Here is a 17257-nt window from a genome sequence, read left to right on the forward strand (position 1 = left end):
TCAAACTTTTTCCTTCATTTTGGATTTATCCTTAAGTTTGGTTTTCTCCTTTTTGCCATCTCCCTGATTCTTTGCCTTGCTAAGCTTCCTACCCCCTGCCACCACATTTCTAACTTCATATTATCCCCCTTGTCCCTTGCAACTCCTAGAGTTGTGACCCTTGTTCTTGCATTTGCTACAAGTAACTGTAAGGAACTTTCTGGTCAAACTTTTACCTTCATTATTTGGTTCTTCAGTTTGAGCTCTCTTTCTCTTCTTTTTTGGTCTCCCCACCTGCATAATTAATAAATTATAAAACAATATAAACATATACTAACTTGTAAACTGAAAATTATTTACCTGTTTAGTATGCTTGGGGGGTGTTAGTGTTGTGGGGCAATCTGACTTTAGCCACATACTTCTTCCATTGATAGGTTGAACTTTGTACTTGTACATTTCATTCCATGTGCTTAACCTATAACATGGATGTACCCACTCCTCAAGAGGTGGGACATTTTTTTCCCCATGCTCAACCTTATCCCAAATGGCACTAACAAGATGGGAGCATGGTATCCCAGTGATTTCCCAATGCCTGCAACTACAGTTCCTGTCCCTCCAATTAACCACAAATTGTTCCCCCATTGTCCCAGTAACTTGAGTCTTCTCAGCACCATTAAATATGCAAGTGTATTGAGAAGCAGCTTTCTTAACTCCATCTAAAAGTTTTGTGGCTGTTGGGGTAAGTGGCCCTTGAGACTTATCTATCACATTTTGCACAATACAAATTCGTTTCATTAAGTATTCCCTAATATATTCTAAACATGTAATTATAGGTTTGTCTCGAGCATCTAACAACTTTGAGTTGAAAACTTCACATAAATTATTCAACAAAATATCCGTATGTGCTCTTCCTGTACATTGCAACAAAATATCTTATAAGAATCTATCAAAGTGTAAATCTTCCTTGAATCTGTCAAAGTGTCTAACTATTATATAAGGTAAATATACCTGAAATATGTGCTCTGGCCCAATGTTTGGGTGGAATTTTCTTTAACCAATCACATGCCTTTGAGTTGAACTTGTTAAAATCTTCCATGAATCTGTCAAAGTGTCTAACTGTTGTTGCTGTTGCACATTCCCATAAATGATCTCGGTGCTCCTTCCCCCTCCATTGTAGCTTCATGTTTTCGTGAATATGTCTTAAACAGAACCTGTGTTCAACGCTAGGGAATAGGTTGGCAATGGCAGGTAAAATCCCCTAATTAACAAGTAACAAAAATGTTATTTTCTAAATGTAGCAGACAAAATTACACAGATGTCATGAACAAGTATCATAAGAAGATTAACCTTTTGCCTGTCAGAAATAAATGTGAAGTTTGAATTTGTAGAGAGCTCCAAATCTTCACCTAGACACTCTAGAAACCAACTCCATGAGCTTTTGTTCTTGGCTTCAACTATGGCATATGCTAGTGGGTATATCCCATTATTGGAATCAAGACCCACAACAGTGAGAACCTGTCCAGGGTAAGGTCCCTTCATGAAAGCCCCATCGAATCCTAAAAAATCTCTTAAACCTGCCTTAAAACTTAGTTTTAATGCACCTAAACAGACCTAAATTCTCTTAAACATCCTAGTTTCCAAGTCTGCATTTGGTTCACTGTATACATCAATCTTCACAGTTGTTCCTGGGTTGCACTGTTGTAATTCTAGTACGTAATCCCTGAGAAGACTGTATTGTTTTTCATAATCTCCTTAAACATGTTTCTGTGCAAGTTGTTTAGCCCTAAAGACCTTCATTCTTGACATCCCCACCTCGTATGTCTTTTGTAACTCTACACGCAAAGCTTTGACTGGGATAGTTGGGTTTCCTTCCACTTGTTGAAGAATGGTGGTTGCAAGAAACTTAGAAGTACACGCTTTAATAGATCTTGACTGCACACATCTATGCTCATGAACCAAAGTTTTCACCATCCAATCGCTTTCTTCATCAGATCTAGAAATTAATACCACCCAAGGGCATGTTGCTTTTTGTGAACTGACTATTTTGTCCTTGCATTTGATTCTACTTTTTGTCCATGGCCCACCTGTCATTTCCGGGACCACACCCCTACATTTTTCCCTAATTCTTTGTTTATCATTTTTTGCAAAGTAAATGTTTCTCCTAGTCCGAATTGAATGCATTTTAATGTAGTCCTTCGCTTCTGATGAGGACTTAAATATTTGACCCAGATGGAATGCAGTTTCATGTACTACTCCTGATGAACACGTGGTTGGTTTGTTTAACCTCCTCATTAACTTCTTCCTCTCATCTTCTTCTACACCAGCTGATTCAAACAACTGTGTATCTATCACCTCCAAATCCTCATCAACTGTGACATCAGGTGCATTGAATGATTGGTGGTTATCTAGATTTTGAAAAGAATAAACACCACTGTGGAAGTCTTTCATATTCACTTCGACATCCTCCACCATATTAAGTTCATCCACTAAAAAGTCACTATCGTCGCTTATACTTCCATTGGTACTAGTCTCATCACTAACAGCATCTCCAGTTTCTTCATTGTCCCCCATCTGTTGGTAATCATTGTCCCCTATCTGTTGGTAATCATTATGATCCATATAAAAGAAAGGATCAAAGTCTTCTGAAGGGCCAACATCTTTGGTTTTGTTAAGCTCCTCACTTGCAGGCTGAACTCCAACATCTTTCAATACATCTCTATCAAAATGTCCAAAAGGTACAACAGACCTAGAAAAGTCATAGTTCTCATTCAAGTCCAATTTTCTACTACATGATCCTACCTCTGTACTTGTAAACTTTTTTCGATTGAGTTCCGAAGAAATAGGCTCATTGATTTCTTCCAGTACGACCTTATTTGGAGACATAAAGTATGTATGGAGTCTAGTAGTTCCATGTTCAGTATACACCATAATCTCTTTATGATTAGCGACATGCTTACTTAACAAAAGTACGTCTGAGTCGTTACTGTCACACCCCAAAACCGAGAACGGCGGAAACGTTCTGGGGCGGAGGACGTCATGTAATGTATCACAACAATGCAAAGTAGTAAACAAGCAACAACATCATCCATTGCTTTAATAGTATAATTTTAATTACATTTGAGTTCTTTCATAGTATAATTCTACAAAATGAATATTCAAAAATAAAAGACGAGTCTTGATTGCTCCGTCTTCACAGAACCTGGTAATCGTACCTGTCTATCCGTATACTGGGAATACAAGTTATTTTAAAAGCGAGTATCAGCAATAATGTTGGTGAATTCATAAGTATTTATGTGACTTTGATTTGTAAAGCTGTAATTGAAACACCTGTAAATGTTTTCGAAGGAAAGTTTGTACCAATGAACATGTTTCTAAATATCTGTAAACGTTTGAAAAACTCTAGAAAATCCCATATTTTCTACTAGTGTAAAATGTAGCCTTCTACCAAGACCCGACTGTTTTGAATGTTTGCTTCAGAAATCCAATATTTGTTTGTAAGTGAGTGGTAGTTTAAAAGTCCCAAAATGAACTACCATGATGTTTTTCATGTCATAAAATAGTAGATTTGTGTACAATTATAATCGCTAAGATATATGAAAACTCCGTAAATCAAAGTGTTTTTAATACTCCATGTGAGTTTTATAACCATACTATTGACACTGATGGCATGTAACAACGTTCTTCAGGCGTTGGAATGTTATGACATTTGTCACCCCAGACCTGCCGGTCTAACTGTAGCTAACAGTTTAAGTGCGGGATTGTCAATACCGTATAGATCTATACACAAGTATCACGCTCCCCCTCCAAGGGATTATGGTATATAATACAGGACTTAAAATGCATACATAAATGTACGTTGAAGTTTGAATATCTCACAACTTAGTATAAAACAGATTTACGTATGAAAATGTCCATTTGTTTTTATATGAAAATACCTTCTTGATATGGCACTTATAGTATATAAAATGTTACGAATATCTAGTATACTATCTCATGAAATTGTATTCCTTGAAATGGTATGTCTCGAAGTTGTATGCTTTTGTAATTGTATGTCTTAAGATTGTATGTCTTTTAATTGTATATGATTGTATCTCTTCGCATAGTATGTAATGTATTTGTATAGACTCATGAATAGATTGAATCTTGTATGAATCCTGGTACTTGGAATGGTAAATAGTATATCTTAACTATACCTATTATAGTTACTAGTAGTGTGTGTGTATCATCGAAATATGCCTTTGTTACCCAAAGGTACTCAACCAACTGAATAGAAAAGTTTTATGTCTATATCTGTATACATGATATATATATATATATATATATATATATATATATATATATATATATATACACATATATATAACCATGCGTGTTTAGGTGTGCTTTTGACAAATAAAATATAAAAGAAGTTTTGTATAACTTTTGAGAAGTTTAATAAATAATAAGAAGTGGTGACTTGATGTCAGTTTATAAAACGCTTGAAAGTAGTTTGTTTGACAAGAATAATTTTAAGTATAAGAAGACCTTTGTTTGAAATACGATTCTAATGGTGTTTGAAAGGAAATAGAATGTATGTAAGATAGTTTGATAAAGAGTTTTTAACATGTAAAAATGTTTGTCGTAAACTATTATAGTTTTTCCAAAAGTTCGTTTCATTTGTATAGTAAACCTTAGTGTGATGCTCACTTGTATTGTAATGTGTAACTTTTTGTGATGACATAAATGAACACATGTACTCAAGGTACAAATAAACCGTTTGATTCGTATACGTATAACCACCTATTTAATTTCAACGGATAATATGATATCGTGTTATGTTTTTCGTACGAAGGATTTCATACATATGTTTTACTTGATAAAAATGAGTATTTAGTGAATCTTTGAGTTACACACGATAATAATCGTGTGTTTACTTGTATTCCCCCCCCCCCCCCCCCCCCTTAAAAGTGTATATTAAAACAATATTGATAACACATTTAAAATTGTAGATTATAGGGGTATGAACTCACCGAAGAAAGTGCGTGATTTGAAGAAAACGACATTTTCCCGGGTGGCACCTCGACCAGAGAGTGACGAGATTATCGGGAATCTTGGGGCTTCGGACTTTATTTGGGGCTCGAGTGCGGAAATCGAGGTCTTTGGGACAGCTTCTAGTGCTTGGAAGTGTGTGAGAGTAATTGGAGATTTGAGAAAGTGTGTCTAAAACTCGAAGGTTATGCCATCTATTTATAGTGCTGGGGGCGTGAGTACGCGGGGCGTAATTTTAGAGTACGCGGGGCGTACTCACTTATGCAGCGCGTACCTCGTTACGCTGGGCGTAAGAATGCGTCATGGCTTACGACTCCTGGCTAGCTAAGCGTAGAGTGGGCGGGCCGATGGGACTCGACTCTGGGTCTAGTACGCGGGGCGTACTCCCAGAGAACGCGGGGCGTAATCCGGCCTGTCCTCTTCTAAATTCCGTAACTTTCGCGTACGAGCTCCGTTTTTGACGTTCTTTATATCCACGCGAAGGTGAGAAAATACTACACAATTTTCATTTAGACTCCGTTGGCTAATTTTGAATTTATTTTTAATTATATTTTAAATAATGGGTCGGGACACGATAACTTCGTTAAAAATCTGTAACTTCTTTATCCGGAGTCCATTTTCATCAGAATTTTTATGGTTATACTCCTATTGTCGGGCTCTCCAACTTTCATTTAGGTTGTGTCGGCTAAAGATCGCTCGATCTCTGTTTCGAGTTTTTAGCTGTCTACTGCTAGGTTAGAAACTTCGGAAAATCATAACTTCCTCATACGAAGTCAGATTTGGGCGTTCTTTTTATGCATGATCACGGTTTAACGTAATCTACGATTTTTGTTTAGATACCTAAGGCTAAAAATTATTGTATCGAAACTTTGCGTTTTACGTCTATCAGCGTTGCCGGCTTTTGCCGTGAATTTTAGATTGGTCATAACTTCTTCGTTATAACTCGGATTTTTGTGTTCTTTATATGTACGAAAACCTTGATACGAGTCCTACCACTTTATTTACCCCAAATATGATTTTAGGAAAGTTAAATTTTGGCTTAAATTTGACTGGCGTTACATTTTATTGTCTCAAAATATCGGGTTGTCACATCATCCCCCTGTTAAAGGGAATTTCGTCCCGAAATTCGAGTTTTAAGTAGTATTAACAATCATGCTACCGATAGGAGTTCTATTTGATACTCGTGTTCTTAGCAAACATTCTTCTTCGCCTGGCATTCCAGTGAATCTTTCACTAATGGGATACGACTTTGCTTCTTTCGTTTGACTTCACTAGTATGATATCCTTTCCCTGTCGAAGTTGTGTTGTGTGTTTCCGTGTTCGGTGAAGGTATTACACCTTGTACCCTACAAGTAGTTTCTCCATATGTTCAGAGTAATCAACGCTACTCCTGAATCAAGGTCATGTGTTGAACAATCAAATTCTTGGGTCTTAAACTGTCTTAAGGTATAGGTAGTGATCTTTCCCCTTGCATAATAACACAACCAAGCCCTTAGTTAGATGTATCGCATTACACCATGCAGTATTCTATCCCCTTTTTGGGAGGGATAATATTGGTGCGATGCATCAGACTTACTTTAGCGTTTGGAATTCTCTTTCTTGTTTACAGACGAATCCGGTGCTCTTCTAAGTGAGAAACTTGTCCTAAAGAATCCCCTTCTGAGGAGTTTGTTCAGCTCATAGGAAGTTCTTGCACCTCGGTTGGAGCTAGATAATAAGGTGATTTGGCTACTGGAACTAAGTTGATTCTGAGTTTGACTTGACGCCGTGTTGGTAGTCTCGGTTGTCCTCCGGGAAAGGTGTCGGGGAAAGCCGCGTACTTCTTGGATGTTCTGAATGTCCTTCATTTCTTGGCACGTCTTGGCGATGTGTGCAAGGAATACATGATATTCCTTTTGTAAGCATTTCTGAGTATGCATACACGAAAAGATGAGAGGGTTTGTACTGGGTTCGTGGCTGTAAATAACTAGGGCTTCGTTGTTTTGGGGAGGTTGGGACGAACTGCTTTATCAAAGCACCTGATGTTGGCTTGATGTAGACTGAATCAACTACTACTGATTATGATGTCAAAATTTGGGGGTGGATTAGCTGTCGTGAAAAAGAAGTATGACTACTCATGAATTAGGGGAAAAGGATAGGTATTTCTAAGTTTATTCTTATGGATGCACGATCACTTGCAGTCTTGGGCAGTCTCCGTTCTGAAGTTCATAGTAGAACTCATACCTGGTTCATCCATCACAGTCTTGGGTATACGAGTCGTTTATAATTAAGATTGAAAAGGTAGTCGAATAAATGATTCTTCTTTAAGCCCTCATCCCATCGAGGAAAAAGAAGTTAAAGCGGAATTGTCAATTCCAAATTTGTAGAACCTTGATTATATATCACCCCTATGTATACGTTCATCAGCGAAGTTCAACCGTATGGACTCTTTGGATTTGAACTTGGCGTACTGTACAAGTGGTAATTCGGAGATTCCTTTGGAAAAGAAAAGAACTGTGAGGTATTCTATACATGGGTACTTTGGTGTTTCAGGATGATGGTTTCGCTAGAAAGACGTTTTCGGAGAAGGAGATGTACGTATGAAGCTGTTTTTGTGAGGATCAAATTGAATCAAGTCGTAAGATAATGTTGGAGTCATAAGGAAACTTAAAGACATTTGATTTGAATATGAAACGTTTACAGACAAAACACAACCGTGCAACCATCAATAGAGTCACAGTACTATAGACTACTACAAGTCTATTGTCGTGAATAAGGTATACTATAAATGGCAAGTATACACAGTACGAGCATCCCTATACCGACGGGATCCCGCAAAGGATAAGACTATGATTTGTGCTAGTTTTGGATGGTTTATAAGCCTGTTATAATGAAATGCCTAAATTACATTAGCGTGGGTTCGTAGTAGGTTCTCCTGCAGCTGTGACCCTGAGAATCCTACCTTCTGCGCCAGAGTTCTTTGTTATAGGACAATCCTTCTTGAGATGTCCTATCTCCCCGTATTGGTGGCATGACTGGCTAGTACTTAGCCTTGGTGGCGAGAGTGAGGTGTTTAGCCAGAGTTATGTGGACACGAGTGCCTTCCTCATTACACCACCTTGGAAACTGCTTCCTAAAGCGTTCTGCATGAGTTGCCATTTTGTTTTCCCGTTTCGGTATTACCATCGGAACTCTCGACTTCTTTGTCGGTCTTGCTTATGTTGCCTGAGTTGATGTGTGTAAGGAAAGTTGTCACCGCAGCTGCTACTACAGCTTGAAATGAAGCGGCGTCGATATGGAGGATAGGGTTTTCGTTGCTCGGCAGATCGTTTCCGGATGATGACATGATTTTTATAATACAAAAGATAAAGATTTTTGTGAGCGATTTTGGTTGACTCTAGATGTACTTCGATTGCTTTAAGTAAAGAGTACAAGTATGTTCTCGAAAGTTTGACCTACATCCCTATGATGCAGTCCTAGTACGGATTGGAAGTATGTTCATGACGGTTTGATCTACATCCTTATGATGCAATCATAGTATAGAGTAGAAGTATGTTTGTAAAATGGTCTTTCAAGACGTTTGTCGTTCCAGCTGAGGTATAGCTGGTTGGTGGATAACATGATCCAACCGCTAGAAGAGACATGGAAATGCCTCTGAAGTTAAATTACTATAGTCCAATGACTTGACTAAAACATATCAACGAAGGTAAGATGAGGGTTTTTGAACCAAAGGTGACTCGGGAGTTAGCCGACTGTCAATATCATCGATGCTTTACGATGTAATAAGCTTAGGAAAAATTTGACTTTGAAGAAGGTCTTACATCATATCTAGAGTAGGAAGGTTTTAGCAGCATAAAGGCCCAACTAAAAGTACTTATAGTACAAGATAGTTTCATAGAAAATGCTGCATCGGGCATACACAGAAAAATAGTCCATTTAAACAAGGTAGGGAAACAAGGCCTTTCTTTCTGGTGGAGGTCATCCTTCTGGTGAACTCTCAGTTAGCCAATTAGTGTTCCATTATTATTAAGAAGGTGTCCTTCATACACCCGTTGGAGTTCTTATGACTTCGGCTTGCGTTTCAGCTAATGCTTGCAGCAGGGTCTCATGGTCTCTCTTAGTTATCTCACGAGTGTTTTCAAGATGATTGGTGTAGATGGTGTGCATTCTTGCGTTGGTATTTAACTTCTTTGATATAATGGAGCGTCGTCCTGCCTTCAATTTCGTTTTGACCAACTCTGCGGATTAGTATTGTTAGAACTTTGTCTGCTGAGCTCCCTTCGCTTAAGTGGTAGTAACTTCGGTCTCCTTTTGACGACATAGGTTGATCTTGCTCTGCGCTCCATGTTTCTAGGCATACTACCCAAGGAAGTGTCGGGCCATGAAGAGCTAGACGAGGGTTAGGGTTTGAATTGGAAGTTACCGAGGGTAAGTTCTCCTTCTCGAGTTCAGAGTTATCATCGTCCAAAAGATCTTCAGTATGGTGATCATTCAAAAGGGATTGGATGATCATTCTTTGGTTCTTCTCTGAACCATCCAACACTGCCTTTGTTTGGGAAGTACGAGTTGTCGTGGGGATGGGGTCCAGCTATGTTATGTATACGGTAATTTGGGGTATATGAATCTAACACATAAGTAGTTTATAGAATACACAAAATACTCCAATAGTATTTTAGGTTTACATTGTATTGTTCCCATTGTGGTGTTATGGGTAAGTTTTTAGATTTGATGCAACTCACAACCATACTTAGGCACATGCTAGTCAACCCTTGGATAATATAGTTGATCAGGCTATATCATCCCAGTTTTGACCATATGTCTCTAAGTCTACTTGTGCTGCCCAACAATTGTAATACTTTTGTTCTGTCTTAGCGACACTGATTTTACTGTGAATACAGGCATGTATACTTTCTTAAGTATTTTATTATTTAAAAGTATAGACTTTTTATCAGAGTATTTTAATCCCTATTGTATTTATAGTTTGTATACCTTTTATGGGTTGATATACTAAATTCACTATAACCAATGCTCTGATACCAATCTGTCACACCCCAAAACTGAGAACGGCGGAAACGTTCTGGGGCGGAGGACGTCATGTAATGTATCACAACAATGCAAAGTAGTAAACAAGCAACAACATCATCCATTGCTTTAATAGTATAATTTTAATTACATTTGAGTTCTTTCATAGTATAATTCTACAAAATGAATATTCAAAAATAAAAGACGAGTCTTGATTGCTCCGTCTTCACAGAACCTGGTAATCGTACCTGTCTATCCGTATCCTGGGAATACAAGTTATTTTAAAAGCGAGTATCAGCAATAATGCTGGTGAATTCATAAGTATTTATGTGACTTTGATTTGTAAAGCTGTAATTGAAACACCTGTAAATGTTTTCGAAGGAAAGTTTGTACCAATGAACATGTTTGTAAATATCTGTAAACGTTTGAAAAACTCTAGAAAATCCCATATTTTCTACTAGTGTAAAATGTAGCCTTCTACCAAGACCCGACTGTTTTGAATGTTTGCTTCAGAAATCCAATATTTGTTTGTAAGTGAGTGGTAGTTTAAAAGTCCCAAAATGAACTACCATGATGTTTTTCATGTCATAAAATAGTAGATTTGTGTACAATTATAATCGCTAAGATATATGAAAACTCCGTAAATCAAAGTGTTTTTAATACTCCATGTGAGTTTTATAACCATACTATTGACACTGATGGCCTGTAACAACGTTCTTCAGGCGTTGGAATGTTATGACATTTGTCACCCCAGACCTGCCGGTCTAACTATAGCTAACAGTTTAGGTGCGGGATTGTCAATCTCGTATAGATCTATACACAAGTATCACGCTCCCCCTCCAAGGGATTATGGTATATAATACAGGACTTAAAATGCATACATAAATGTACGTTGAAGTTTGAATATCTCACAACTTAGTATAAAACAGATTTACGTATGAAAATGTCCATTTGTTTTTATATGAAAATACCTTCTTGATATGGCACTTATAGTATATAAAATGTTACGAATATCTAGTATACTATCTCATGAAATTGTATTCCTTGAAATGGTATGTCTCGAAGTTGTATGCTTTTGTAATTGTATGTCTTAAGATTGTATGTCTTTTAATTGTATATGATTGTATCTCTTCGCATAGTATGTAATGTATTTGTATAGACTCATGAATAGATTGAATCTTGTATGAATCCTGGTACTTGGAATGGTAAATAGTATATCTTAACTATACCTATTATAGTTACTAGTAGTGTGTGTGTATCATCGAAATATGCCTTTGTTACCCAAAGGTACTCAACCAACTGAATAGAAAAGTTTTATGTCTATATCTGTATACATGATATATATATATATATATATATATATATATATATATATATATATATATATATATATACACATATATATAACCATGCGTGTTTAGGTGTGCTTTTGACAAATAAAATATAAAAGAAGTTTTGTATAACTTTTGAGAAGTTTAATAAATAATAAGAAGTGGTGACTTGATGTCAGTTTATAAAACGCTTGAAAGTAGTTTGTTTGACAAGAATAATTTTAAGTATAAGAAGACCTTTGTTTGAAATACGATTCTAATGGTGTTTGAAAGGAAATAGAATGTATGTAAGATAGTTTGATAAAGAGTTTTTAACATGTAAAAATGTTTGTCGTAAACTATTATAGTTTTTCCAAAAGTTCGTTTCATTTGTATGGTAAACCTTAGTGTGATGCTCACTTGTATTGTAATGTGTAACTTTTTGTGATGACATAAATGAACACATGTACTCAAGGTACAAATAAACCGTTTGATTCGTATACGTATAACCACCTATTTAATTTCAACGGATAATATGATATCGTGTTATGTTTTCCGTACGAAGGATTTCATACATATGTTTTACTTGATAAAAATGAGTATTTAGTGAATCTTTGAGTTACACACGATAATAATCGTGTGTTTACTTGTATTCCCCCCCTTAAAAGTGTATATTAAAACAATATTGATAACACATTTAAAAATGTAGATTATAGGGGTATGAACTCACCGAAGAAAGTGCGTGATTTGAAGAAAACGACATTTTCCCGGGTGGCACCTCGACCAGAGAGTGACGAGATTATCGGGAATCTCGGGGCTTCGGACTTTCTTTGGGGCTCGAGTGCGGAAATCGAGGTCTTCAGGACAGCTTCTAGTGCTTGGAAGTGTGTGAGAGTAATTGGAGATTTGAGAAAGTGTGTCTAAAACTCGAAGCTTATGCCATCTATTTATAGTGCTGGGGGCGTGAGTACGCGGGGCGTACTCACTTACGCAGCGCGTACCTCGTTACGCTGGGCGTAAGAATGCGTCATGGCTTACGACTCCTGGCTAGCTAAGCGTAGAGTGGGCGGGCCGATGGGACTCGACTCTGGGTCTAGTACGCGGGGCGTACTCCCAGAGAACGCGGGGCGTAATCCGGCCTGTCCTCTTCTAAATTCCGTAACTTTCGCGTACGAGCTCCGTTTTTGACGTTCTTTATATCCACGCGAAGGTGAGAAAATACTCCACAACTTTCATTTAGACTCCGTCGGCTAATTTTGAATTTATTTTTAATTATATTTTAAATAATGGGTCGGGACACGATAACTTCGTTAAAAATCCGTAACTTCTTTATCCGGAGTCCATTTTCATCAGACTTTTTATGGTTATACTCCTATTGTCGGGCTCTCCAACTTTCATTTAGGTTGTGTCGGCTAAAGATCGCTCGATCTCTGTTTCGAGTTTTTAGCTGTCTACTGCTAGGTTAGAAACTTCGGAAAATCATAACTTCCTCATACAAAGTCAGATTTGGGCGTTCTTTTTATGCATGATCACGGTTTAACGTAATCTACGATTTTTGTTTAGATACCTAAGGCTAAAAATTATTGTATCGAAACTTTGCGTTTTACGTCTATCAGCGTTGCCGGCTTTCGCCGTGAATTTTAGATTGATCATAACTTCTTCGTTATAACTCGGATTTTTGTGTTCTTTATATGTACGAAAACCTTGATACGAGTCCTACCACTTTATTTACCCCAAATATGATTTTAGGAAAGTTAAATTTTGGCTTAAATTTGACTGGCGTTACATTTTATTGTCTCAAAATATCGGGTTGTCACAGTTACCTAAAGGAAGTAACCCATAATCGATTTCAATCTCTGGAATCAAGAAGTGGTAGTAGATAGGCTCACCGTTGATATAACCTATCTCCTTCATCATATCGTCTAACTCATGTACGGAGAACACGTCCATGTCTACGTAGTCAACATAGTCAATACTCCCACCAACGTAACGTCTTCCTGTGTATTTTGTGAACATACCCCCATGGTGAATCTTGAATGTGCAAAAACTACTTAGCTCAACTGAAAAACAAATAAATAATGATGTGAGGAAAGAATGAAGTCTCAAAATTGAATGTGCATAAATTACTTAACAAAATTGGAAGTTGTTAACTGATCACTCACCATAAGCTTTGATCAGGTCAGGATTTTCTGAAAATTTTGAACGGACATTCCACAAAGTTAGAACCATCGCAAAAGATGAAGATGAAAACCCTAGTTTCCGTTTGATGTTTTGAAGTGATGAAGATGATAAACCAGAGGAGAAAATAAAGGGACGATTTCTTGGGGTAACGTAAATGGCAGCTTACATCGGATCATTTATGAATATGATCATTTCGTGTAACAAAGAAAAAGACGAAAATACCCTCGTGTGAGGGTCACGTGATTTAGATAAACGGCAACAATTAAACGGAGTATGTCATAAGGACTATTCGTGCAACAATTTGGAACCATAGGGACCATACTTGTCCAAAATTCCTCATAAGGATTATCTTTGGTCTCTCGTGCCAACCACAGGGACCATCTGTGTAATTTTGTCTTAAAATACAAATGTTACATTAGAAGATAAAAAGACAACTGTTTTTTCGTTGAGTTAAAGTTCGTGAAATCCTAATTTAAATTGACTTCCTTTTACAGAAAAACGTTCATTTTATAGAAAAATATCGTTTTACAAAATAGATTTAATAGCAAATAATATAATTTTAATAAAGAAGTAACTTAACAGTAAAAAAAAATATTGGTAGATAATTGGTTCTTCTATTTTATTATATAATAATATTGACCAATTGTCGATTGAATTTAGATATGGTGAATAAACATAATCCAAATTCAAAATCCTATTTGCATAATGTTGTTTAATATTTAAAGTCGTTAATCCCAAAAACATATAATAAATAAAGATTACATGGATTTAGATGCGAAGTATTTCCATACCAAATATCAATCCAAAACCATGTGTTCGACTCATCCCCTAAAATGAAATGCAACAGTGATGTATGTATAACACCACTATCATGTAACTAACTGATACAAACTATGTTGGACCATTTTTTGTTGCTATTTCGGGAGCGCAAGCCCGAAACAAACCCACCATCCTAACCATAAAAAGCTTTACTATGCTTAACCCATAAAGAGTTTTAATCATTGAAGAAATGCCAACCTCCAGTTATATAGAAGAACATAGTCAAACACCTCAAGACTCTCAACATCCAACTCACCCTTCTATTTTGAGTTAAAAATAACGGTCCACTTTACCCATCTCATCCTTCTCTTTTAAGAATTTGTTACCTAAAAGAAACGAGTTTTGCAAGCTTAAAAACTCTAAAACATTCCTCTAGGAATTTTAAACATATGCATATATAAATATCGGAAGAGAGTGTAGCATTTTGTTTATTAAATAAATAAATAGATAAAACTAATAAATGAATAGTAGCCCTAAATGCGGAATAATTTAGAAAGGCGTTGGTATTGGGGGTTAAAAAGTCAAAATTGAGAGTTTGAGGGTTAAAATGAAATTTTCGGATTAGTTTGTTAAGAATTTTGAAGGATGAGTACTGTTTGGTAAATTATGGATTTAATTTAAAAAGGATTTTAGTGGTCAGGGTATGATTGGTAATTTTTGAACTTATTGTGAAAGAATTTATGAAAGCATGAGCTAAAGGGTAAATTTTAGGGCTTAGTTTGAAAAGGATCTGGTAAGGAGTGACTGGTTGTGACGAATTGTTTGGATGTTTAATTGAGCACAAGACTTGAACCCGACGATCTTCCCTCCCGTTTTAAGGTTGCTACTTCCAAACCCTAACCCTAAACCATAAGGCAGCTGTCATACGTGAATCGTCCAACCGTCACCACCCGACTTCTTCTCGTTTTCCTATCTGTTGAAGCTCTGAACAACTGCCATCATCAGCCGACGACCACACCGTTGTGTGAGCCGTCATCGAGCACTATCGTTGTTTCCTTTGTCAGTGACAACGAGGACCACCAACAGGTTCCATTCCTTTGTCGTTGCTGTCGTTCGAGGTCACCATGTCCTTTCTCCATTTCGCTAGTCGATAACCCTACAGTCGTTGGTGCCGTCCATTGACACCATCATTGTTGTGGTGAAGTTCTGCCGCCCATTCGTCATCACTACGTCGTCACCCACCTCCATGAATCAAATGCAGCAGCTCGGTGTGTGTTCTCACTCATGTGTATGCATGTTTTGGTGTTGCTGTACAAGTGTGGATGTGCTCAATGGCCGGAAACCATGGAAAACCACCATGACTGCCAACCATGGTGGCTCTTGCCTCCTTTTTCTGTTCTGCCACCACTAGTCGTCGTGTAGTGGTGGCTGTGTACATGTCTTGATGTATGTGAGTGTATTTTATGATTATAATGTTGTATGTATTGCTTTAGCTGGATTAATCAATGAAAACCCCACCACTACGACCATGAGGTGGTGTCTGTCACCACCAGCCGCCGTGTTCGGTGGTGGTGTGCATTTGCGTGTGATTGGATTGCGTTTGGGATGCTTGGTCATGGTTAGACTAGAATCATAACCACCACCACCCGAGGTCACAGTGGGTGGTGCTCGACCTAATGAGACCCTAATTAGGGCTTAGAAAACCCTAATTTTGGGATATGTTAATTTGGAATTGTCGAGACCCGCATGTTTGGACCATTGGATTGGAAATGATGAATTAATCCCGACCACATTGTATGGCTGACCTAGTAGAGAGATGGACTTAATGGATTAAGTCCTTAATGGGTTAAGTGATAACACTTAACCCCAATCGTCATTTTATGTGAAGACCCTAATTTTGTTTGGGCCTTTAGTTGGGCCTTTCTGTTGGGCTTTGGTGATTGGGCTATTGATGGGATATCTAAGAACAAGTATATTGTAAGGTCCTAATTGACCTTTCATATATAGACTATAATATTTCGATGAGCTTTAGGGTAAGGCCCATGTGAGGAGTTTGGGCCCAATTTGGAAAACTGGGTGATAGATGGGCCATAACTGGGCCTTGATGATTATGGGATATTGGACCATCAGAATGCTAAATGTTTGGACTAGAATAATTGGTTGAGTCTTAAGGTAAGACCATGTAGAGGTTTGGGACCAATTTGGAAAATTGGGCCATATGTTGGTCTTAATTCATTGATTGGTTTTGGGCCTTCAGAGTGTATGCTTGGGCCTTGGTCTTGGATTAAGCTAGGTTGGGGTAAAGTAGTCTTTTACCCTAAGCACGGATTTGTGGATATGTATTGGATATTAATCGGGTGTTATTTTGATGTTAATAGTTCGGTAATCTGTCATCCAGCAGCTAGAGTTTTGTCTGTGGGACTTCAATAGTGTAAGGTGATTTACCTTCATGTAGAAGTGGGTCGAAGGCACCAATGCTAACCCACTAGTAGTTGTTTATAGTTATATGATTGTCTTTGTGATAATTGTCTGGTATGCCACTATTTGTTATGATTTATGTGCTAGTATGCTCTGATATTATGTGATAGTGCTAGGGGTGAAATAGACCCCGTATCCGGTCGATAAGACCAAAGGGGTAGGTCGGGCACCCAGATATGCCAAGCAATATGATTATGTATGCTATTATGTGATAATGGTAGGGGTGAAATAGTCCTCGTAACCGGTCAAAAGGGCCGAAGGGGTAGGCCAGCGCCCAGATATGCTAGGCAGTATGTGATTTATGTGTATATGCTAAGGTATTATGTGGTAGTGGTAGGGGTGAAATAGTCCCCGGTTACCGGTTGAAAGAGACCGAAGGGGTAGGCCAGCACCCTGATATGCTAAAGAGATCGAAGGGGTAGGCCAACACTCAGATGTGTTAGGTAGTATGTGTATTATGTGGTATGTGTTATGATGGGGGAACTCACTATTAGGTGCAATTTGTGCACCTTTTCGCACAA

The 17257-nt window shown here is 37.6% G+C and overlaps 1 protein-coding gene across 1 annotated transcript; it reads right to left on the minus strand.

The window, feature by feature from the left end:
- Positions 1 to 1518, minus strand: LOC144997856 (uncharacterized). Its single transcript, XM_078957718.1, has 5 exons — positions 1327 to 1518; positions 988 to 1237; positions 340 to 890; positions 216 to 273; positions 1 to 95 (listed from the first exon to the last, which is right to left on the minus strand). The coding sequence occupies exons 1-5, from the start codon at positions 1516 to 1518 to the stop codon at positions 1 to 3; spliced, it is 1146 nt and encodes a 381-aa protein (XP_078813844.1).
- Between the last annotated feature and the right edge of the window lie 15739 nt (positions 1519 to 17257).

This window comes from Lactuca saligna, chromosome 5 (genome assembly GCF_052625555.1).
Source record: "Lactuca saligna cultivar CGN05327 chromosome 5, ASM5262555v1, whole genome shotgun sequence".
Taxonomy (NCBI): domain Eukaryota; kingdom Viridiplantae; phylum Streptophyta; class Magnoliopsida; order Asterales; family Asteraceae; genus Lactuca; species Lactuca saligna.

What these genes read in the sequence shown, in the direction of transcription:
- LOC144997856 (XM_078957718.1), bottom strand. Translation starts at nt 1,518, where the DNA reads ATGAAGGGACCTTACCCTGGACAGGTTCTCACTGTTGTGGGTCTTGAT. An exon ending in TTATTTCTGACAGGCAAAAG is followed by an intron (nt 1,238 to 1,326) that starts GTTAATCTTCTT and finishes CTTGTTAATTAG; the next exon opens with GGGATTTTACCTGCCATTGC. An exon ending in TGAAGAACCAAATAATGAAG is followed by an intron (nt 96 to 215) that starts GTAAAAGTTTGA and finishes ATGTGGTGGCAG; the next exon opens with GGGGTAGGAAGCTTAGCAAG.